The sequence below is a fragment of the Vombatus ursinus genome, unplaced genomic scaffold (assembly GCF_900497805.2).
Source record: "Vombatus ursinus unplaced genomic scaffold, bare-nosed wombat genome assembly UNPS02011334.1, whole genome shotgun sequence".
NCBI lineage: Eukaryota > Metazoa > Chordata > Mammalia > Diprotodontia > Vombatidae > Vombatus > Vombatus ursinus.
In genome coordinates, this window is record NW_020951112.1 from 9,013,680 (window position 1) to 9,038,150 (window position 24,471).

Below are 24,471 nucleotides of genomic sequence, written 5' to 3' on the forward strand. Positions count from 1 at the left end.
CCCTGGGGCTCAGTTTTCTCATCTGGATGGTTCCTCTGGTCAGTTTCCCTTCTAGATCTAGGAGGCTCAGAGAGACGGCCTGCTGTCAGGAGGCGGGGCCTCGACCCAGGGGCGGAGCCCCAGAAAGGGGCGGGGCCTGCGCCCTCGCTCCAGCCTCGCCGAGAGTCAGGAGGCGGGGCGGCGGAACTCTGCGGGCGGAACTCTGCGGGCGGAACCACAGGGGCCGGGGCGCCGGTTTCCGGCCGGGCCTGTTTGCCGAGTGCACCGAGGCTTCCGGTGAGGGGGAGGGGACGGCGGGGGCACCATGGAGTACCTGAGGGTGCTGGGCCGGGGCTTCGCCCAGGTGAGGGGGCACGGAGGCGTCTTCGGCTACCTGCGCCAGCTCTTCAGGTGAGCGTGGGGCTGCGCCAGGGCCCGGGGCCGGAAGGGGACGGGGTCACCTTGGTCAAGGGCACGGCCGGAGGAGGAGGACCACCCCCTTCCATTGTACAGAGCGGGAAACTGAGGCCCGGGGCGGGCACAGGCTCTCAGAACTAGAGCTGGGAGGGACCTCGGAGTACGACCATCTAGTTCTCGCTCATTTTACAGCTGGGGAAACTGAGGCACAAAAGGTTTGGGGGCGGGGGGAAGAATCACAAACTCATAGACCTGGAGCTGGAAGGGACCTCGGAGGAGCTTTACAATTATTATCCCGGTGGGTGCTATTATTATCCCCATTTTTTAGATGGGGAAACTGAGGCAGGCAGAGATGAAGTGACTTGCCCAAGGTCACGCAGCTTGTAAGTGTCTGAGGCTGGATTTGAACTCAGGACTTCCTGACTCGAGGCTCTGCATTGACCACTCACTGTGTCACCTAACCGACTCTAAAGCCATAGAGGTTAAGTGACTTGGCCAAGGTCACACTAGCCAGGAGGCGTCAGAGGTGAGACTTGAACCCACGTCTTCCAGGATTCCAAGTACTTGGAATACCAAGACACCATTTTTTGGGAAAAGTCATAGGGCCATAGCGTTAGAGCTGGACGGAGCTCAGAGCCCTTCCAGACCGCCCTGTTGTTTTGGTTGACCTTCCAGAGACAGTGAGACATGCTCGAGGTCATACGGGTGGCCAGTATCCAAGCCAAGATCTGATCAGGTTTTCAAAAGTCCAGACTCATCAATAGCTCCCCTGCATCTCCTACTCTTTCAGCTGGTTACATCCCCTCCTTTTATAGATGAAGAAACTGAGGCCAGGAGAGAGTGAATGACTTGCCCAAGTAGTAAGGGCAGCTAGGTGGCTCAGTGGATAGAGTGCTGGACCTGGAGTTGGGAAGACCTGAGTTCCAGTATGGCGTCAGACATTTACTAGCAGGGTGACCCTGGGCAAGTCACTTAACCCTGTTTGCCTAAGTTTCTCCATCTGTAAAATGATCTGGAGAAGGAAATGGCAAACCACTCCGGTATCTTTGCCGGGGAAATCTCAAATAGGATCACGAAGAGTCGAATACAACCAAAAATTAGTACAACACACAAGCAGTAAGAGTACAGAATCCTAGAAATGTATTTTAAAGGGACCTCAGAAGCCTTCTTAATATAGCCCCTTCATTTATATGGGTGAGGAAAGTGAGGCCCAGAGAAAAGACTTTCTCAGGATTACACACCTTCCTCAGAAAGTGTTAGAACCAGTATTTGAACCCTGATCCTCTGATGTCCCAACATGGTGCTTATCATTTTTTTAAAAAAGAATTCTAAGGTTTTATTGTATCATACACAATATAGTAATATGGCTGACATCTTTCTAGTGCTCTCAGTTTTACAAAACACTTTCCGTATGTTGCCCTGAATATTAATTTAGGACTGGGAGTCAAGAAGACCCAGGTTCCAGGCCAGCTTTAGACATTTTTTAGTTGTGTGACCTCGGGCAAGTCATTGAATCTCTCTTAGCCTTTTGGACTTTAAAAAAATAGCATTTGTTTTATAGGATAACTTTCTGGAAGGGAGAAAGGGAGAGATACTGGGGCAAACTTTGAGGATGTAAAAAACAAAAGACATCAATACAATTTTTATTGTAAACAAATCTGTAAAATGGAGATAACAGCACCTACCTCACCATGTTGTTGGGGGAATCAAATAAGATAATGTATGTCTAGTGCTTCGCAAACCTTAAAGCCCTATAGAAATGCTAGATATTGTCATCTTTATTAATGTTATGCTATTTTGTTTGCTCATCATCACGACTTGTGAGATAGGTGTTAGTAGATAGAATGGTAGACTTGGAGTCTGATATTCTTGAATTCCAGCTATTGTGCTATAAGAAATGACGAGGGGAATGGTTTCAGAAAAACCTGGGAAGACTTATAAACAAAGTGAAGTGTGGAGAATCAGGAGATCATTATACACAGTAACAGCAATGTTGTAACAATGATCAACTGTGAAAGACTTAGTTACTGTGATCAAGACAGTGATCCCAGACAGTTCTAAAGGATGCATGATGAACCCCCAGAGAGAGAACTGATGGACTGAGTACAGATTGAAGCATACTTTTTTGTAAACATACTTTAGTTGTCTTTAGTTTTCTTTTTGCTACATGACTAATATGGAAATATATTTTGCATGACTTCACATCTATAAGTGAAATATTGCTTGCCTTCCCAATGACTAGGGACGGGGCTGGAGTGAGGAAGATAATTTGGAACTCAAAATTAAAAAAAAAAAAATTAATGTTAAAATAAAGTATAATTATTTTAAAAAAGGAAATTCTTGGATTCCAATCTCTCCTTTGATTTTTTTTTTAAAATTGTATTGATGTCTTGTTTTTTATATCCTCATACTTTACCCCAGTATCCCTCCCCCTCTCCCTCCAAGAGAGGTATCACATATAACAAATATTTTTTTAAAGACTCTCCCCCTCGCAAGAAAAAAAAGAGGAAAAAATCAGCATAACTGATCAATATATTAAAAAGTCTGAAAGCATGTGGAATGTGTAAAACTTCTGCACCTCTCACTTCGAAGGTGTGGGTTAGGGGGTGTCCTTTCAAATGTCATTTTGAGTCCTGCTTCATCTTTGTGGTTTTGCTGTCTTCACTTGATTTTTTGATGTGTCTTTTCATTTACATTTACATTTCATTGCTTTACATTTCAGTCTTCTTTTCATTTACATCGTTGCAAACATTGTGTTTCTTGTTTTCTTGGCTCTGCCTAACTCACTTTGCATCCGTTCACATAGAGTGTTTCATACTTCACATTCATCTTTCTCATAGACCAGTAATTATTACATTTATTTACTACCATTCGTTTAGCTGTTCCCCAATTGATGGGTGTCTACATTGCTTCTAGTTCTGTGCTGTCGCAGCAGATGCTGCTAAAATATTTTGGTGTCTGTGGGACACCTTATTGTTTGCCTTCTTAGAGTGTAAGCTCAGTAATGGAATCTCTGGTTCAAAGGGTATCACTTTATTTGCATAATTCTGAATTGCTTTCCAAAATGATGGGGAAACTGAAGGTCAGGAAAATTAAATGACTTGCCTGTGGTCACAGCCAGTAAGTGTCAGATGAGGGATTTGAACCTGGATCTTCCCAACTCCAAACCCGGCACAGTATTCAGAAGCTAAGCATTTTTTATTCACTTATTCATTCACCCATTCATCTATTCACATAATTCTATATTTAGGATTATTCTTCTCCAACATCAGCACAACTAATCAAGAATTAACCTTGTCCATGCAGCTAAGTACATCTTTAAAGGTTTGCATTCAGCTGAGTTGTTTGTGAGGAAAGGTGAAGTTTGCTTGAAAGTGATTTGTTTGGAATGGAATTGTCCCAAAGTTGTTTATTATTTTTTCTCTGCAAAGTGAGTTAATAGGTATGCTTTAGCACTATTATTTGAGTTAGTACCAGTGTCCTGAGAGTAACAGATTAGGTTATTTGTCTTCTAGTGGCTTCGTCTCAAGCCACAATTCTTGATGTGATTATACATAGGATCCTAGCTCTGCACCTTTATTCCCTGTGTGACCTTGGCTAAGGCTCCTCCACATCTTTCTTCTTCTCAGAATGATTGGGGGTTGAACTAGTTGGTTCATCTCCAAGGTATCTTCCAGCTCTGAATCTAATATTGCTTCTAGAGCCTCTTCTGGGCCGCCACCCTCTGCCCCGGCCCCCTCCCCCTTGTCTTATGTAGAGGGTTGGATGAGATGGCTTCTGAGTCCGAGTACTGGGCGTGAAACTGACCTCTGCTATTTACCTCGACCACACTAGTCACTTTGGGCCTCCATTTTCTTCTTTGAAAAATGTGGATTGTAGATTCGGTCCTGGATTCCAGTCTTGAAGCCTATGTGCTGTTCTGGAAAGCCCTGCCTTGGACTCAGGACTGGGATGGTCTTTGGAAACAGTGGCTGTGAAATCTGAGGACCTGGGTTCTGATGCTGGATTTCCTGCCCCTGCCACTGTGAGGAGCTCACTTTTCCTCTCCCAGCTTCGCTTACTCATTTGCACAGCGAGGGTTGGCATCCAAAGGTCTTGGACCTCCCTGTTTGGTGATGCTAAAACACTTACTGTGGAATATATCTATCAGGTCTTATATGTGTTCATCTTATCTCCCTAAAGAGTGGGAGCCACTTGAAATTAGAGATTGTGTCTTGTCTCTCTCTCCTAGTGCATAGTACTCTGCATATTTTTTACTTCACTCTAAGTAGAACGTAAGCTCCTTGAGGGCGGGGACTGTTCCTTTTGTCTTGTCTCTCCAGAGCCTGGCACACAGTCAGCACTTAATAAATATTTGATGAGTTGAATTAATGGGTTAAATTACTGAGTTCATCTGTGTAGTTACTGCCTTCACCAACACTGTTGCCAGCCCCTTTGACCTAAGTAGACTATCCCTGAAAATGGGTGTGGTAGAAATACTCACTTTAACCTGGAGCCACCGTGGTCCTCCCTCTGCAGTCGTAACTGGTTTGGTCTTTGAATCACAGAAATCAAGTCCTACCCATGCTTGGCACTTAATGTTGGCCATACCTCTGAGGTTGTTGCTCTTTGGGAGATAGGATGTTTACATAAGACACACAGAGCTATGTCATACAGTATTACCTGACTTATTAGTAACAAAGTAGAGTGCTCAGGTTGAAGTTTCAGCACCCTCATTTATTAACAGAGGAGGAAAATGAGACCCAAAGATGTATAGTAAGATGACCCCAAGGTTGCACAGGTAATAGTAATTATAGGAGTTGGCCTATTGTATGCCGGGCCCTGTGCTGAGTGCTTTACAAACTTTATCTCATTTTATTCTCCCGGCAACCCTGAGACATAGGGGCTGTTATCCCCATTTTACAGATAAGGAGACTGAGATAGACAGCTTAAGTGACTTGCCTAGGGTCACACTGCCTGGACGTTTCTGAGGCTGAATTTGAACTCAGGAGCAACACTTTGAATGGAAATCAGACAATGAGAAGGAACCAGAGTCATTAGGTGAAGGGCCTTTGAAGAGAGAAATTGGCTTAGATGTTGACTCAGGTGAAAGACTCGGCCTTCTGTCCACTCTGGTGGGCGTTAGATGACCAAGAGGTGGTGGCTCAGAAGGGGAGCTCTGGTTTTTTATTGGGTAGTTCAACATTCAACTATAGTTTAATTTTGTTCTGTTTGGTCCCTGGGGGCAGAACTAAGGAGTAGCAGGTGGAAATTGTGAAGAATTAGTCTGGATATAAGGAAAATTCCCTGGCGATTAGGGCCGTCCCAAAGTGGAATGAACTTCCTTGGGAGGTAATGTTTTTCCCCCCGCACCAGAGTCCTTCAAACAGAGAGTGGACAATCACTTGCTGGCTGTGTTAGAAAGGGGATTCCTATTTGTTTGCATCATATGGCCTGCCAGGTCCCTTCTGGCTCTAAGTGTATTTGGGCTTGTGTCCTTAAAGTGGACTCCCTCTTTTTCTGTGGAGTTTTCTCTGGTGCCTGTCATTTCAGTATATACATATAATGCTGTTGGCACAGTAGGCAGGGGCCTACCGCTCTGCAAAGTCCTGACCTTAACTATGAATATATCAGCCCTGGGAGAATATGAAAAGAGGAATAGGGAGTGGGGGAGATTGAGGACCAGAGGGGTCCAGCTGCTGGAAAATATTGCCTCTAGCCCTGTTGAGAGACACTTACAACTTTGATGCTGAGACCAAGTATAGTGAATGCTATTATCTTTCCAGTGGCCTCTTTTCTGAGGTCCAGAAGAGGTAAGTAATTGTCCCAGGTAGTTTGTGGCAGAGCTGGGTCTAACCCCAGGCCTCCTGTCTCATGGGGCAGGGCCTTTCCACTCCTTCATTTTGCCTCTTATGGCTGGCTGATCTGTTGCACCTGCTTAGCCTAATCAGCTGGTATTTCTTAGTAGCCAGAATGATTTCAGGCATGCAAAAGTTGTTGAAATTTTACATGTTTTGAATGCCGATGCTCTACTGATTCAAGTACTCACTGAAACTTCTTGTTTGAAAATGATGGAGCAAGGAATATTATGCTAAAAGAAATGGCAAGCAGGATGATTTTAAAAAAATTTGAGAAGACTTAGTGAACTGATATGAAGTGAGCAGAACCAGAAGAGCGTTGTACACAGTAACAGTAGTATTGTAGGATGAAGAACTATGAATGACTTAGCTATTCTCAGCAATACAGTGATCTAAGACAATCCCAAAGGATTGATGATGAAACATGCTATCTGCCTCCAAAGAAAGAACTAAGAATTGACTGAGTATAGACTGAAGCATGCTATTTTTCACTTTTTCTTTCATTCTTTTTCTTTTATTCAAGTCTTGTACAAAAGGACTAATAGGAAAATGTTTTACGTGATTGCACATGTATAACCTATATCTTATTAGGGAAAGGGGAGGGGAGGGAAGGAGGAAAGGATAGAATTTGGAACTCAAAACTTTAGAAAAAATGCTTACAAATTGTTTTAATATGTAATTGGGGAGAAGAAAATCTATATTAAAAAAAAAAAAGAAAACAGTGGATCAAGTTTGACTTCACTTTACACAAAGAATCACACATACCTTAAAATATTTCCTTCTTTTGGGGAATTTGCAGGGTAAATGATGTGAAGGTTGGCACATTAGTGGGAGAAGACAAATATGGAAACAAATATTATGAAGACAACAAACAGTTTTTTGGTAAGTGAAATATCTGGTAAGGAGACTTAGAAATTAGCACGATTTAAGAAGTTACAATTTAGTGCGGGCCTAGAGCTTTAAAATTTATGTCAAGTATGTATATTTCATATAAACCAAATAGTGCGTGATGAAAATATCCTCACTCATAACTGTCCTCTTAATCATCATATGTTTTATTTGTGTGACAATTTCCAGCTTATAGAGTCCTTTACATCCCATTTGGTCCTCACAATAACCCAGTAAATTAAAAGTGTTATTATCCTTATTTTACAGATGAGAAAACTGACCCCCAGGGAGTCTAAATGAGTTGCCTATAATGTAGTTTTACTGTTTATGCTAGAAGACTTTTCTGTGCCATGCTGGGAGGCTGATTGCCATTTTTAATGTCAGTTCTGTAGAAAGGTGCTATCTGAATTCGACATTGGTCAGTGGACTGCCTTCCACTCAATAGACCCAGCAAGGGGAGGGTCCTCTCTGCTCTTACTGTGAGCCTGACCAAGGGAACAGGTCTTGTCCTCTGCCTCTGGCCTTCAGAGGCCAAGGATTCTTACAAGGGGAGAATAGGGGGTAGGGCTTTGGGGCAGGCTAGGGTCAGTGAGGGCACAGGCAGCATCCAAGTGGGGCTTACTCCAGCCATGGCTGTTTTGGATATACATGGGCATGGTTTGAGTGCATGGAGTTTGGGAAGTGCTTTACAATAAAATCGGTATTTTATTCCTTAAGAACAGATCTCTTCTAAGATTATAGTAAGTATATTTCTCATTAAAAGACTTGTTTATCTTCTTGGGCATTGTAGAACTATACTTTTTACTATTCTCTGCTACTTGGATCTGTACAATATTATTGTTTCTTTCCACTCAGGTCGACATCGATGGGTTATCTATACTACTGAAATGAATGGCAAAAATACACTGTGGGATGTGGATGGAAGCATGGTGCCCCCTGAATGGTAAAGCACGGGAATATTTTGTTATGCATTATGTGTGGATGCTTATTTATTCTGCTGAAATTTTAACTGTACTGACTAAAAAAAGCAATATGGTGAAATGTAAAGAACCGTTACAACTCTGGGGACTCGTGAGTGGCCTTCAAGGATGCTGGCATAATGTGTGCACAGGACATGGAGGTGTTGTCAGGAAGTGGGAGATGGTCCTCTCCCTGCTTGTGGAGAATCACCAAGCCCAGTTCTCTGCACGCAAGTGCTTAATAAATACTTATGCACCGTGGGCATGATGCCATGCCCATGACCATGGGCAGGGTGGTGTGGAGTAGGGAGGGGGAGCTAGCAGAGTGGCCTGGGTCTTGGGCAGCAGTGACTAGGAGCCACTGCACTTCCAAAATCAATTTTGTGCTGATCAGAAAGGGAGCTTGGTTTCCCAGGGATGTTTTTCCACTTTTTGCTGTGTGCATGAATATTCTTAAATTTTATCTCTTATTTGGCTGGCTAGTGGCTAGCTTTTTTCTTATGACGTAGACATTTACAGAGCTGAAACGTTTTTGAATCTCAGATTTAGTATTTTCCTTATTTGCTTTTTGTTTTTAACAACTTCATTTTCTTACCTTATCCTTTATATTTATGGAATTTTTTTTTCAGTATTACATTGAATAAAGCTATCTTATTTTTTTCCTTGAAGCTTACACTATTTGAAGACTCATCATCCCATTCAATAGGATTCCTAATTTTGGTTGTTACTTCTGAGACCCCAGGTAGTCTGCCACGTGCATGCTGTCTCCCCTCATACCCCTAGAACCATTGATGTTTATACCCCAAAGAGGCCATTGACGGGAGGGCCCCAAAGGGATTCCTGTTCTTTTGTCAGTCTCTGTCTCTCTCTTCTGTTGATTCCTTCCTTACTGCTTACAGACACCCTTACTTCTCCTCATCTTGGCTAGGCTTCCAACTTAGCATGTCCAAAACTGAACCAGTTATCTGCACCCCTTGAGAACCCTCCCCTCTTCTGGACTTTGCCATTTTGCTTGATGGCATCAGTCAGGCTCAATACTTTAAAGACACCTTTCACTCTCACCCCCCCCCCCCCCCCCCAAGACACCCAAGTCCTCATACACAACATTCCCTCTCTGGTCTCCTTGTCTGAGCTTTGCTCTGGAAAGTCTGTGTAAAGAGCCTGTCTCTCTCTTCACCCCTGCTGCTTAAGCATCACCTCCTGCCTGAGGCCTCCCCCCTCCTTTATCTTTGCCTCTTGTGTTTACCTGCAAGTCTAGATAGAAGTAAGCTCCTTTGAGGCAGGGACTCTTTGCTTTCACTTCTGTATCTCCTGTGCCTAGCACAGTGCCTGACAATTAGTGTTGTCGATTGATTGTTTATCAGTTTCTTAAAGCCATTAATTTAAATTGTCTTTCAAGCTACAGGACGGAACACATTTAGTATGCGTCCTTTGTTAAGGGTCTGAATCAGTTATATGTGAAACCTCACAGTGTTTCATTAGCAGTTTATGTTCTTTCTTTCTTTCTTTTTTTTTTTTTTGGTTAGGCTGTGGGGTTAAGTGACTTGCCCAGGGTCACACAGCTAGTAAGTGTTATGTGTCTGAGGCCGAATTTGAACTCAGGTCCTACCGAATCCAGGGCTGGTGCTCTATCCACTGCGCCACCTAGCTGCCACAGCAGTTTATGTTCTAGATCAGGAGTTTTTAACCTGGGGTCTGTGAATTTGGGTGGGAAAAAAATGACATCTTTATTTTCACTAGTCTCTAACTGAAATTTAGCACTTCTTTCAGTTATTTAAAACGTGATTCTGAAAAGGGGTTGTCCCCCAGACTGCCAGCAGGATTCGTGTCACAAAAAAGAATTCCTAACCCATGGTCTGCATGGAACTTGACAAGATGAAAAGCAGTGAGAAGAATCAGCAGGAAGTCTGTTTTCACTGTTGAATAAACAACATAAATTAAAAGTGCATCACCACTTCACACATGTTGTTTTATTCACCTGGGTACTTCTACCTACAGAAAGCACTCTATTCCTTTATAGATAGTTTAGGAGTTTGTGTGTCCTGAACATTTCATCACATCACGGGCATGAGTCTCCGACCTTGGCTAGGGCAGACACAGAGTCTAGCCCAGGACCTGGGCATGGCAAGTCATCAAGTCCAGAAGTGAGGCTTGAGTGGCGTGGCCTTGAAGAAGCCATGGTGCCTTCTGGGCTGTCGTGAGATGTTAGAACAAAACGTTAGTGAAGTTACTAAGACAGTCGCTTTATAACTGAGCAAACTAAAGCACCGCTTTTTGTTAATTGGAGGAGGGAAAATCCCAGAAGTGCTTGGACAGAGCAAAGATCACGTGGTCTCTGGGTTTTTCCCAGTGCGGAGCTTGTCTCCATGCGGTGGCATGTCTTGTTCACTTTCAAATCATTGGCCTCTTTCCATAAACCCATAGCAGAGATGCTTTGTTTTGTTATCTTTGTGTCGTTGGCAGAATTATAGTAATTGATATTCTAGGCTAAGGAAAACTTGTATTTTAACATCAAACCTATGTAGGATGTGTAGCATCTTGCTTGCCTGCTTTTGTAACTGGCTTCATATGGCCGGGCAGCTCTTCCTATGAGAGTGATACAATATAAGGGATTGTAACATAACTCTGAGAGCACTTAGAGGTGATTGACTTTTTTATGTAAAATAGCAGTTAGGAATCTCAGAATGTTTCTTCTCCAAAATTGCCTTCTGGATACACTCTGCACAGGAGTTCTTATTCTTTGCTGTGTTAGGGACCCCTTTGGTGGTCTGGTGAAGTCCATGCAGCCCTCCTCACAATTTTGGGTGTTTCCCACATTTTTAATGGAAGGGAACGCTAAGTTTCAGTTAGAGGGTGGTGAAAATAAAGATGTTTCCCCATTCACTTTTATAGATCTCCTGAACAAAGGGTCTGGGCAACTCAGGTTAAGAACCTTTGCTCTAAAAAATATTCTAAGAAGAATATTTCATGGAGCTTATTCGTGGAGTTTTTTTTTTTCTTGTTCTATGTCTGGAACTTGGCACTAAACCCTGTTAGGTAGGTGCTCTTAAGCCGCATTTTACAGACAAGGAAACAGAGGGCACAGAGTTTAATTCTCTTGCCTAAGATTACACATCTGGCAAGCACCTGAGGCTGGACTGGATCCTAGGCTTCCTTGTCTCAGGCCCAGCATACTCACCACTAGGCCTAGCTGCTTCTCAGTAAGAACTCTGGGAATACAAAATCTGGAAGATACAGACCCCTGTGTTTAAGAAATTTACAGTGTAGATGGGGAGAGATGTAAAGCTAAATACATATGAAAAATTACATAGTAACATAAAAGGTGTATGTGATTGGAAGAGGCATGTATTTATAAGGTGGTATATAGTTAAGTGCTTAGTGATTAACCCAGACAATAGATTACATTCTTTCAAAAGAGGGGGTAGAGATCAGGGTGATCAGGTAGTTGAGAGGCTTCCTGGAGGAAGTTTGAGTTTAACTGGGTCTGGATGGATGGATGGATGGATGGATGGATGGATGGGATATCAGGAAGCAGAAAGAAGAGAGAAAGAGAAGGTCAGTTTAGGTGGTATAATACCTATACACAATATACAGGCTGTCAGCATATGTGTGTGATATTTAAAGGAATTATACCATTGGATCATAGATTTAGAACTGAAAGGGTCCCTGGTCATTTGGTCTAAACACCTCAATTTACAACTGAGGAAATAGGTCAGGTAGTGATGGGCAGGGTAGGGATTTGAACAGAAGGCTTCCCACTCCAAATTTAGCAGGTATTAAGCAGAGATCTAAAAATATTTTTCACTTTATTGGATAGGACTTCTGGAAAAGATGTGCTTTAAGTAGAATTTTGAAGCCTTGTGTGTGTGGTTTTTTTGGGGGGGGGTCACCTGCAGCTAATTTAATTTAAAACTATTATTTATTTGCTTTTGACATTCACTTAGAAGTTTCTCCCCAATCTGGCATAAATTCTGGACTGAATTTACCATGACTTTTCTCATTCTGACAATAACCTGTTGTCAACATGCCTCCAGTTGCAGATTTCCAAGAAGCAGGCACTGCTCATTCAGAAATTGTTTGAAACAGTGTGTTGCCAAGTTGGTGTCAAATAGAACGCTCTTGAATTTCTGTCCCAAAGTGTATGAATATTAAGGTTTTGTTTGGATGTCTACAAGGCATATTTTGAAGTAGATTCTCTTGTATTATAAAGTGTTACTCTTGTTAATTTATAATCCATCTCATATAAAAATAATTTGCAGCCAGCTGACAGGGTTGTCATATTTTTCCCTTCTAAATTATTTTGCTAGTTCTTAATGCAGTGTTTGTTTCGACTTCAGTTTTTTGTTTTTTTTTTAAGAATATCAGTTTGGGTTGATGCTTCCATTTTACGTGACTGAATTATTGGAAAATTCCAAACCTAGACTTTGAAGATAAGTCTGTTTGATAACTTGTGGTGAATGAGGAAATATTTTTGACCCTGCCACTCAGGAGAAATCTTTTTTCCTTTTTCACAGATTTATCAGTTACAGTACATGCTGGGCACAGTTACTCATGGAAAAATTTTAAGGCTTCTAGATAAAAACACATTTTGAACCCTTTCTGACAAAACCTTAGTGAATCATACTGTGCAGTGGAATAGAGATTGAAAAATTTTCCATATAGACAGCCTTTTTCTTCCTCTGTGCCTGGCTGCCACTAAAGTGTATGAGTGCTTTAGAAGCAATGATGGGAGGTCGGAGTTTACCCTTTTGGTGATGGTTTGAGCGGAGTGAAATTGAGTTAGAAATAAAGAGAACCTATTTGTGTCCTCAAAATAAATGACAGATTACTGGAAACACCCTTTGAAGTTGTTTTACACTCTAAGAAGCATTTTAATAGAATGTTTTTAGAACTTGCATAATATTTTCCTTTCTGGTCCTTCAGCAAGAATTCCTTCCTTTGGCTGTTGATTTATCTTTAGTTTCTGTCTTTTGGTCACACCACTGAGGGTTAAATTCTAATCTTGCAGTGTGAACTACACGTGTGGAGGGCTGCTGATTGAGAGCAATTAAAATAATTTGGCTACTTATGTTTAATAATGTTCAGAAAGGGAAGGAGGTTGTCAAGTTCAGTATTTCCTAAACAGGTGGTATTCTAATTGTGAATCCTTAAATGCGTCCATGAGATTTGTTTGTACTTCTTTTGTTTCAACAGACCTACTTCAAATTAAGCTATTTGTCCTTTGTTTAAATGCTCATGTCTTGTGTCCTTTTTAGGATAAGATTAAGCTTTAACTGGTCATGGAAAGAATTCATGGAGTGTGTTTCTCCAAATTTAGAACGTAGATGTTCTATGTCATCCTTTCATTTTTTCGGGACAAAAGATGATGAAGAGGTTTTGCCATACCCAGGTACCACAAAAATGAAGCTCTGTTTTCTGTCAGCATCTGGGATTTGGGCTTTGTATCAGTTTTCTTTCTTGTGCCCCAACTCACTCTATGGCATCGTTGTGCAAGAAAATTTTAAAAGTGTGTTGTCCTCTTTTCTAAGTCTGTGAGAAAAGTTGGAAGTTGGAGGGCCCACCACAGGGACAGGAGATTAGGAGTCTTTCTACCTTGTACAAAGCTTCTTGAACTTCTGAATGAATCCAGGATGTGGGGATGGGGACTAACCCTGTGATTTCACTGGTCTGGAGAACTCTCAGTGAGGACCTTCCCTCTGCCAGTACAGGTTGGCCCCTTCTCTGCAGCTTGCTTTCTTAGGGACTTGCTTGAAGCACCGAGAAGTCAGGTGAATTGATTTCTCAGGGTTACCCAGCTAATAAATGTCAGAAATAGGACTTGATTCCAAACCTTTCTGGCCTCGAGACCAGCTCTCTTTCCACTCTGCCACATTGACTCATGTGCACATATATGTGGATATGTAGTGATGCACTGCTACCTTAGATAGCCCATTCAAGTTTGGGATTGCTATAGTTGGTTTTTGTTCATATTTACTTGTTTATTCTTTTAAACATTGATTTTTATTTGGAATTCCAAATTATCTCGCTCTCTCTAGCTCCATCCTCCACCCACTGCAATATGATACCCATTATACACATGAAGTCATAATTGTTAGAATTGTTCTTTCTGAATTTCTTGGTTCTCTCAGGAATCAATTTTTCTTTTCTTTTTTTTGGGGGGGTGGGGATATGGGGGGAAACCTGGTTTACTAGATAGATTAGGGAAATATCATAGATTTAGTATACTTTGATTTTCACAAAGCTTTTTTTTTTTTCTTTTTGGTGAAGCAGTTGGGGTTAAGTGACTTGCCCAAGGTCATACAGCTAGTAAGTGTCAAGTGTCTGAGGCTGGATTTGAACTCAGGTCCTCCTGACTCCAAGGCCAGAGTTCTATCCACTGCACCACCTAGCTGCCCCTCGCAAAGCTTTTTTAAAAGTGTCTTATGTTTTCTATTTGCAAAAGATGGAAATTTATAGGCTAGATGATAGAATGGTGAAATCAGTTCAGAACTGGTTGACTGACCAGACCCAAAGACTATTGATTGATTGGGGAGGAGAAGGTGGGCAGAGGTCTCTAGTGAACTGTCCCAGTGATTTGCCCTTGACTCTGTTTTGTACAGGATTTTTTGCAAGGGTAAACATGTTGTGATTATTAAATTTGCAGAGACAAAAAGTTGGGAGAGATAGCTAACATCTCAGAGGGTAGTCAGGCTCTGAGAAGATTGGTTGATCTTGACAGGATAGTATGATAGATTTAATTTAATAGGCGTACATGTAAAGTCCTATTATTGGATTCAAAAGAGTCTGCCCACAGTTGCACTGTGTCCAGAATGAAGGAGATGCTGCATAGTTCTCTGCCCTGATTAGACCCACAGACAGATAGGCCCAGGAGCCCTGGGAGTGACAGCAGTCCCACTCCTACCCTGTTCTGACCACAATTTTTGCTTCCAGCCTAGCTTTGACAGCTATCATCCGGGGACACGCTCCTAAGGAGAAGGAAGCAGCCATCTCTACCAGCTGCCTCACGGGGCATGCAAGCCAGCCCAGCTGCTTCACACTGAGGGAGACAGAAGGGGGCAGCATGTGCCAGCTGCCTTTGTCCAGCTCTTCCCACTTTCACCCACCTAACGTACTAGAGCAGAATGATAGATGCGGGAAGGGACCGTAGCCGTCATCTCTTCCAACTCCCTCGTTTTATAGATGAGGAGTCAAAGGCACAGAGAAGTTCGCTGACTTGTCCAAGGTCAGGCAGTGGCAGTGGTAGAATTTGAATCCATGCTGTCTGACCCCCCCCCCCAATACCATTCTCTTTCACTTGTGCCACCCTACCTATTTCAGCAGTAGTGGAGCACGAGGTCATGTGTAGCTCACTGAATGGCAGGACTTTTAGGCTTGCTGGGAAGCCTAGTAAACCCAATCTGTAGGCTGTAGAATGATGCACACTTGGCTTTTCAGAGGAATTCTGTGGTGAGATTCCTATAAAGTATTGCCTGAGTAATTCTGATCTGTAATACATCAGTTTTAGAGTCTTTAATGTTGCATTATGGCCACTGAACCAAACTGTAAGTTCTGTTTTTGTTTCTGAAAGAAGTCAGCCAGTCTCGTAGAGGAAAATGCTGTCTACATCATTAAACCATTCTTATCTTCCCCCCCACCCCTCAGGAAATGTTTTGAGGTTAAATATACTTTAGGTTTTCTATGTTTAGAATGGCTCCTTTTCTCATCTCTTCAGATGCTAAGCAACATTTTGTTTATACCAAGTTGTTGATACATAATTTTAATTGCTAAGGTTTTAGCAGGGAAATAACAAACAAGTAAATCCTATATTATATTAATGTAGAGATCATATCTTTTTCATGTCTTATGAAGTTAGTTACATTTAGGATTCATATTTTTAAATAATGAACTTTCTGTCAGTAAATTAGTTGTACTTAGTTTATGTTTCCTTTGAAATTTTTGTCATGGGCCAGCTAGGTGGTGCAGTGGATGGAGCTCTGGTCTTGGAGTCTGGAGGACCCGAGTTCGAATCTGGCCTCAGACACTTGATACTTACTAGCTGTGTGACCCTGGGCAAGTCACGTAACCCCAGTTGCCTCACCCCCCCCAAAAAAAGAGAAAAGAAAAGAAAAAATTTTGTCTTGATGTGATGTATGTATAATCCGATCAAAACTAATATTTATATTTATTCTGGACTCTTCCCCGTCCTTATTTATTGTTTAGTCGATACCTTTGATGTACTGATAGTAAATTTACCTTAAAGTAGTTGACAGAGTGACAGAATTTTCATTTACAAAGCAGACTATCTCATTTGAACCTTATGATAGCCTTGTCAGTATTGTATTACAGTAAATCTTTGTAAATATTATTAACCTTATTTTACAGATGAGAAAACTGAGGCTCAGAGAGGTTACCTGACTTGAAAGTCTCAGCCTTTGAGGTCTTCTGACTCCAAATCTTGCTTCTTTTCTGCTGTTCCACAGCTGCTTTCTGAAGGATAGAATATTTGAGCTGCCATCTGATCTGTGAAGATCAGATGAGATAGTGCTTTGAAAACTTTGTAAACTGTAAGGCCTGTACAGGCATTGTTAGTAAACTGATGGAAAATCAGCTTAATCTCTTTTTTGCAGATTTTGTTAGTTACTAAAATAATAGCATTTACAACTGAGGGCTAGATATCCTAGTTACAACATAAGACACATTGTTTTGAGCTTGATTTGTTTATTTTTTTTTTTTACAACAATCTCTTACCCTTCCACTGGCTTTGGGACGAATTAAATGTATAGCTTAATGATGGGAAGAAGGTCCGTGGAATAGTTAAGTGCTCTCCGTGGTGCTGACAGGTCATATATTATTGTTACCAGGTTTGGGTGGAAGTCACATTTCATTGAAATCTGCAAAATTTTAGACAGTGACTAACAACAATTGTATTTTATTTTTATAGCACAATTTGCTTCTATCAGTAATCCAATCCCATGATATTTTTTACACTGTTTGTCTATGTCATAGTCATTATTGTATACAATAGCATATGCATAAATAGACTAGATCATAATGAAGAAACTCATCCTGCAGCTATGGCTCATAAGGAGACCGGAAATTTAAGCAATTTTCTTTTCAAGAAGAAAAATCAACTGTAGAAGCGGTTGATTCTGTCAGGAGAAAAAGAAAATGTGGCAAAATCTGGTATTGTTTTCAATGTTAATCACATTCATGAGAATAATTGCCTGCTGATCCCCTGGAAGACATAATTGATCATAGTTAATCTGAAAAAAAAAAGTTTCTTTGAATTATAATTAGATATTCTGAACTTAACTTTGAGTTTCTTCATTACAGTGAAATTCCACTGTAGTACAGTGTTCCCAGCTGTTAGAGCTGCCCCACATTGGGATTAGGTTGCCTCTGGAGGTAGCAGAGATCTAGCAGAGGCATGCTATGGCCACTATAGGTGTCGATTAAGTGTTCACTGTTTGGCAGGCGTTGGGCTCAGCCTGGGCATACGCACAAAAGACAAAATGAAAAACAGCCCCAGTCCTCAGGGAGCTTATGTTCTGCTGAGGGAAACACCGTGTGCACATAGAAGTGAATACAAAATATATGGACAGTAAATACGAGGTCATTTATTTTGTGGAGGGCGAGGAAACTCTGGTAATTGGCAGGATTGAGTTAGTCTTTGATCTGCCTCATGAATGGAGCAGAGATTCCAAGCGGCAAAGATAAAGGTGGAGAATGTTCCACGTATGAGGAGGACCTCTGAACTCCCTGTCAACACTGAGATTCTGTGATTTTTGTGACTGTATGTCTTTATTTCCTTAAAATAATGAGCCTTCACTCTTTTCCAGGAGTGTTATGTACTAGATTGTAAAGTTAGAATGGGGGGATAGCCCAGCACTAAAAGAAATAATATTTGTGGGCAAACAAGCACTGCATTTCATATCTCTTTATGTTCCCTTGATGCATACTTTCCTCTCCTCTAACCTCTGTCTCATTTTATGGGCAGAAGTGGGTCTTCTACACGATGGTGTTCTATACTACTATCTCTCTGTTTTAGTTCCTCTCCTTATCTGGGCAAGTTATCTTTCATTTCATGAGTAATTACTGCCATTGGAAGAGGAGGAAGGGAGGTCCTGGATTAGGAGCTAGTCCCCTCTTAACACCTATAAGTAAATACAATTAGAGAACAAAGGAACTTGTAAAAAAAAATCAGGTTACACAGTAGATAGAGCACTGGGCTCAGAGTCAAGAAGACCAGAGTTCAAATGTGGCCTCAGACACTTAATATCTATGTTAACCTTGGGCAAGTCGTTTAAAACCTCTGTTTGCTTCAGTTTCCTCAACTGTAAAATGGGGGTAATAATTGTCCCTGCCTCCCATGGTTGTAGTGAGGATCAAATATTTGTAAATATTTACTGTAGTGCATGGTGCATTGTAGGCATTATTTAAATTTTAGCTATTATCGTTATCGTTGTTATTGTTGTAAAATATGGGACTTTTGGCGGAAATTATACTTTGAATCCATTTATTTATCGAGGTTCTGAAGAGAGTTACTTGCATTTGATCTAAGCCTGGATATATGTGTGATGGAAAGCCACCCCTTACCTCCAGTTAGGACTGTGCATTGACACAGAGGTAGGGCAAGGGCTGCAAGAATACATTTTTCTTGCTCATCACTGAAAAAGTGGATTTTTGGAGAGAAAATAAACAGAGAAATCTTTTGGGGGAGAATGGTGCCTCTGAATCTGCGGCCCCTGTCTCCTCCTCCTCCTCTACCTCTTCGTAGGGGTTAAGTGACTTGCCTAGGGTCACACAGCTAGTTAGTGTCAAGTGTCTAAGGCCAGATTTGAACTCAGGTCCTCCTGACTCCAGGGCCGCCCTGTTGCTTCTTTAGCACCTTTATTTGGCCCCCATATTGCCTATGGCATTAACTGACAGGTGGAGAATACTCCATCTGTGGTGGTTTCTTTTGGGCCTCTCTTTTCTTCCTTGATACACCATCTTGGTCATCAGGTTCACAGATGGGTCATTAGTAGAGAAGGCGGTATTCAAAAGTCTTTTGTCTTATGTTATCTATGCCTCCTATCTGTTCTAGTCAAGGATATCTTGATAAGTGCTACACCCTTATTAGTAAAAACGAAGTTGTTTAACAATGACCACTGTCCCATCTGAGATTCTCAGCAGAAATTCCAAGAAGCTCAGAGGCTTTTAGGTAACATGGGATTGGAAGGGAGAAAAAAATTCATCTTCTGGGAAAGAATTGACATTATCTCACATTGACTCTTTTGAATGCACAGTTAGGTAATGAAATCAACATTTGTCATGGAGCCAACCCTAGATGTTGGTGCCTCTTTCCCTCCCATCTCTTTTCAAGAGCTGTTGGGGGTTGATTGCATCATTTTCAACTTTTTAGAGGCTTTCCACCTCTGTTGAGGTTTCCTCCTCTTTTTTTCTGGCTGTGTACATGAATAGGTGTTCCTCGTGAGTCAGCAGCTGCTGTTGGCCTGGTTGCCTCCTCCCACTCCTTCCTTCCCCCCGTCTTGTATAATCAAAATTATGACTTGATTTAATTAAGTAAGACTTCAGTAAGATCCGAGAACCTAATTTTGATGCATTGATATTGTAGCACTTGCATTTAGATATTCTTATTACTTGTTTGTTTTGGAAGTTGGCCTGAGTTCTTGGTTTTCAGTGTTGTATATGATATTCTAATAAAGATGGATTATTTCACTGCATCATGATGATTATTTTATATTTTTCAAATATACTAATCTTTCACAGGATTGGAGATTACAGATGACTTCCTCAATTTTTGTGAGTTAGCTAGCAGCCTCATTCTCAATTGGGTTATTATAGGAAGTGAGCTAAGGGATGTTTTTGAATTCTCTAGCTTATAACTCCAAACTACAAAGGAAATTCCAACATTCAAATCTCATTTAGATAGTTGTGCCATAATTTAATTCTTTTTAAAAGTAATTTTTATTGCCATCTTTTTCTTTTACATCATCTAGAGTTCTCTCTGTATCCTCCCCCTTCCCCCTGCCAGACAGCCATCCCTTATGATAAAGGATTTTTTTTTTAAATATGAAGAAGAAGGGGAAGAAAGCTCAAAACTGATCACTTCATCAAAAAATCACGTTATATGCAGTGTGCCACACCTGTGTACCCTGCATCTCTGCAGAGGATTTGGGGGAGATGTCTTCTCATATCTCATTTTTGAGGCCAGGCTTATGTTTTGTAACTTTGCAACATTCATTCTTGATTAATTTATTGTGGTTGTACTTTTTCTTTACATGGCTGTATTCATTGTATACATTTTTTGTCTTGACTTACTTCAGTTTGTATCAGTTAATATAATTCTTTTCATACTTCTCTCGTCATATTCACTGTTCCTTATAGAACAGTGATATTCCCTTATGTTCCTGTACCACAGTTTGTTAAGCCATTCCCAGGCAGTGGGGCTTTGTTTTCAGTTCTTTTGCTACTAGAAAAAGTGCTGCTATAAATATTTTGATGTATATGGAGGCTTTCTTTTTGTCAGTGATCTCTTGCCTAGCAAGATCTCTTTGTCTAGCTCTGGAATCTCTGGGTCAAAGGGTATTAGACACTTTAGCCCTTTATTTGCATGCATGATTTAGTTCTTTATGGGAAAAATGCTTCTATTCATCTTTTTCTGAGGAATGTGAAATGTATTAATGCAGAAATTTTAGCCTGGGAAAGGACTCTAGGTTCAGAAGTTTTAAGGAGTGTGTGTTGCATCTCTTTTGTTTGTTTAAACAATAAAAATTTTGAAGAAACCTGTGGTTTCTTTGACAGTGCACTTATGCCAATTGGCATGCTTTTGGCCAATCCCATGGACATGGGCAAGGCGTAGCTTCTCGGCCAGAGAACACAAATTGCATCTTGTGTGGTATATTATCAAAAGGTGATCGACCGGAACGCTGAGTTCCATGTAATTTTCAGTTTGGCTGCCTCTTTGGCTTCACATTGAGCTTCTTAAGCTTTTAGTCTCTGGAGCTTTTATGACTGGAAAATTTTGAAGGAAATTGTAGCTATTTTTTAAAAAGTGAAGCTACAAAGTTGAAGAAAAACAATTTTATTTTGCTCTAAGCTTCACAGGCCATTAGAAGTAGGTGGATGCTGGGTGTGCTCCTGGGTCTGGTGCTGGACTGGAAGGCTCTTTTCTGAGAGAGGGCCTCACTGGGCTCAGTGTTGAAATAACGTTGTGCATGTCAGCTGAACAGCATGTCACCTATGGGTTCTTCATCACTGTCATCATCCCCAGGTCCTTTCTATCTCCCTAACATTTCTCACCCCCCCACTTCTCTCCTCACCCTCCCACCCTCTAGCTTAGGCCCTCCTTGTCTCTGCTTGGATGCTTTTCTCCTGCTTCTAGTCTCTCCCTTCTCTTCTCCACCTCCTTAGATGCCAAGAAGACCTTCTTAAAGCCCAGGCAGGTCTGATCACAGGTCACTCCCCTGCTCAGAGACCTTCAGGAGGGCCACACTCCTTGGCCTAGAATGTGATGGCCCCAGTTGGGCTCCAGCAGAGCTCTTTAGCCTTATTTCACATTATTCCTTTTTATGTGCTCTGTGCGTGATGGATGACCTTGGCTCTTTTTCCGCATTGATGCTCCCCCGGACCCTTCTCTCATGCTGGGAACACTCTCTTTTCTAGTGTCTTATAATCATCCCTTTCTTTCAGGGCTCCTCCCTCCAGCTCTCAGTGGGTCTGAAGCTGCCCATTGACAGGCTCAGAGCTTCACTCAGGCGTGTTGTTCCCCAGCAGGCTCTGAGCACCAGTCCTGAGAAGGCCACACCCACTAAATCTTAGAGACTTAGAACTTGTCTGGGATCTGCTGACGGCTTGACTCTTACAGATTGGTCCGAACTACTTGGCTTTTGCCGAACCATGAAGTGACTTCACTTCAGCACATCTAATTGCAGCAGACCCAGAACCAAAAAGGCAAGAAAGACAAAACTGTCTTCAACCCTGCCAGGCCTTTTGGAGATAAACTGAAATATGTGAAAGTATCTTCGAGGACTTAATAGCTGCTTTACTCATGCAGTGATGTTGGCTCACGCAGACCCAAGTAAACCCTTTTTTCTCCCCACAGATACCACATGCTCCTCTTCCACTCAATCCCATCTGAAAAATCTCTCCCTTTTCAAAATTTCCGACAGTGCTTAAGCCTCTCCCCTTTGCCCTTACCATCCTTTATTTTATTTATCTGTGTCCATGTCATACACTCCCTGTAGATTGTAGGGCTCTTCAGGGCAACAATGGTGTCATTTTTTTTATTTGCATCTCTAGTGCTTAGCTAATCTAGTACATGCTTAAGAAGTTTTTAATGTTGAGTGTCGGATCATTCCCCAATCACAGATTGACCTCCTGGGCCAGGGCAGCTGGAGGCCACTGCTAAGTCACGTTTGTTTACTGACCATTGTTCACTCTTAATCTTAGGCACCGTTGGCTCCACTGCATGACTGATGACCCTCCCACAACTGTCCCACCCACCGCTCGTAAATTCATCTGGAAGAACCACAAATTCAACCTGAGTGGCACCCCCGAACAGTATGTTCCGTTTTCTACGACCCGGAAGAAGATTCAGGAATGGGTCCCACCTTTGACACCTTACAAATAGACCCAACTGAGAGGAGAAGCTCCAACTTTGTTGTCAGATGTGGGGCATCTGTGTAAATTGTACATTTGATAGTTAAATCCTTTAATAAAGTTGTATTGTGTCTTCACGACCATTTTGGCTTTTTCAAAGTTTCATCTCGCACAGCATGTAGTAGAAAGGTTTCAAAGTGTGGCTCCTAGGCAAGCTTTCCAAGCCCACCTGATGGCTCTCTACTTTGTGGTAGCCCTCTCGGTGCCTCGGCCCTAAAGGCACAAGGACAACTTGGAATGCTAGAGCAGCCCCACTCAGAGGGGAGGGCCCTGTGTGAATCACTCTGCCTTGCTGCTCTTGGTGCTGGGCTGAGCTCATCTGGTAATGAACAGGTTTAATAACGTTGCTAAAGGCACAGCATCTGTCCTGTAATAAAACAAAAACAATACATTTTAAAATTTCATAAAACAAAAGCCCACTGGGAAATAACAGCAGGCATCAGTCATAAAAATGAATAAGTAAAAATCCCAAACAGAAGCAGTCAGCATCTTTCAGAAGAAAAACTACATTAGTTACCCCAATACTGTACTGTAGTGATTCCAGATAGATTGATGGGTATCTCTGGTGTTTGTAATTGTATGTGCATGTGAGCTTGTGAGTTTTGGCAGATCTGCATCGCTGTTCGGTAATGCTCCTGCTCGGGAGAAATGCTCTTATTTTTAGTGAAAAATATATGAAAAATCATATACATAAATATATACCATTATACATGCATATGAGGTACCATTGCATCATAAATGTGCGGTAAATCCATCTGTATTTGTGGCAGTTATGTTCCTGGAAAATTATATAGAAGTGTTTGGGTTTGTAAGGAAAATGAGGTCACCGTATTCTTTCATTCAGCACTTATTAAACACTGCTGTTTTCAGTACCTGGCACCTAATAGGTGCTTAATAAATGCTTGTTGACTGACTCTTCTGCCCTTAAGGAACTTACATTCTGTTGGGGGAGATAACACACACACATGTAGAAAACAGATATCAAGTTACCTATAAGTAAAGGAATCACTGGAGTTCAGTGAGTAGGATGGGATGTGACATGGTCAGACCTTTAGGATAATCACTTGGTGCCTATGTGGAGGATGGCTGAGAGAGGGGAGGCGCTAGAGGCAGAGAGATTAATTGGGAGGCTGTTGGTGTAGAAACAGCAAGATTTGGCAAGAAATTGGATGACTGTGGGATTGTGGGATGAGACTGAGAAGTCAAGGTTGCCACCAGAATTGTGAACCTGAGTCACTGGAGGAGTATCTTCTGTTTTTTATATCATCATAGTTTTCCCCAGAGGGCCATCCCACATGACAAATAGTATTTTTAGAGATGTTCTAAAAAGGACAAAAATCAGTTCAACTGATTTTTGCAGTTAAAAAGTTGCATTAAACTTCTTAATGCATTAAAAATGCATTAAAAATGTAAAGGTGCAAGGGGTAACACCTGTAGATCTCCTGCCTCCATGAAAGGGTGGGGCTGTCTTGTATCTCTTAATTTTTATTGTGTTACATTTACTTGATTTTTGGGTGTGGTTCTTTCCATTTGCCTTGTTGAGGCCACTGCATATTCTTTTCTTGTCTTGATTGACTTCACTTTGCATTAATTCATGTAGGTTTTTCCATACTTCTCTGTATTCATCAAATTTATCATTTCTTACAGTATGATAGCGTTCCATTATGTTCATTTGCCACAGTTTGTCTAGCTATTCCCCAATCATTGGGCATCAACTTTGTTTCCGATTCTTTGCTGTCACAAAAAAT

At 41.6% G+C, this 24,471-nt stretch overlaps 1 protein-coding gene across 2 annotated transcripts; it reads left to right on the plus strand.

The window, feature by feature from the left end:
- The first annotated feature begins 282 nt into the window (after positions 1-282).
- Positions 283-22,804, plus strand: NDUFA12 (NADH:ubiquinone oxidoreductase subunit A12). 2 transcript variants are annotated; one of them, XM_027855829.1, is made up of 5 exons: positions 283-390; positions 7,033-7,115; positions 7,977-8,064; positions 8,750-8,822; positions 22,514-22,592. In XM_027855829.1, the coding sequence occupies exons 1-4, from the start codon at positions 305-307 to the stop codon at positions 8,784-8,786; spliced, it is 294 nt and encodes a 97-aa protein (XP_027711630.1). In that variant the 5' UTR covers positions 283-304; the 3' UTR covers positions 8,787-8,822; positions 22,514-22,592. The 2 variants fall into 2 exon arrangements, with proteins under 2 accessions (XP_027711630.1, XP_027711628.1); XM_027855827.1 differs by lacking the exon at positions 8,750-8,822 and having other exon boundaries at positions 22,514-22,804.
- The last annotated feature ends 1,667 nt before the right edge of the window (positions 22,805-24,471 follow it).

What these genes read in the sequence shown, in the direction of transcription:
- NDUFA12 (XM_027855827.1), top strand. Translation starts at nt 305, where the DNA reads ATGGAGTACCTGAGGGTGCTGGGCCGGGGCTTCGCCCAGGTGAGGGGG. An exon ending in AGACAACAAACAGTTTTTTG is followed by an intron (nt 7,116 to 7,976) that starts GTAAGTGAAATA and finishes CTTTCCACTCAG; the next exon opens with GTCGACATCGATGGGTTATC. An exon ending in AGCATGGTGCCCCCTGAATG is followed by an intron (nt 8,065 to 22,513) that starts GTAAAGCACGGG and finishes TCTTAATCTTAG; the next exon opens with GCACCGTTGGCTCCACTGCA.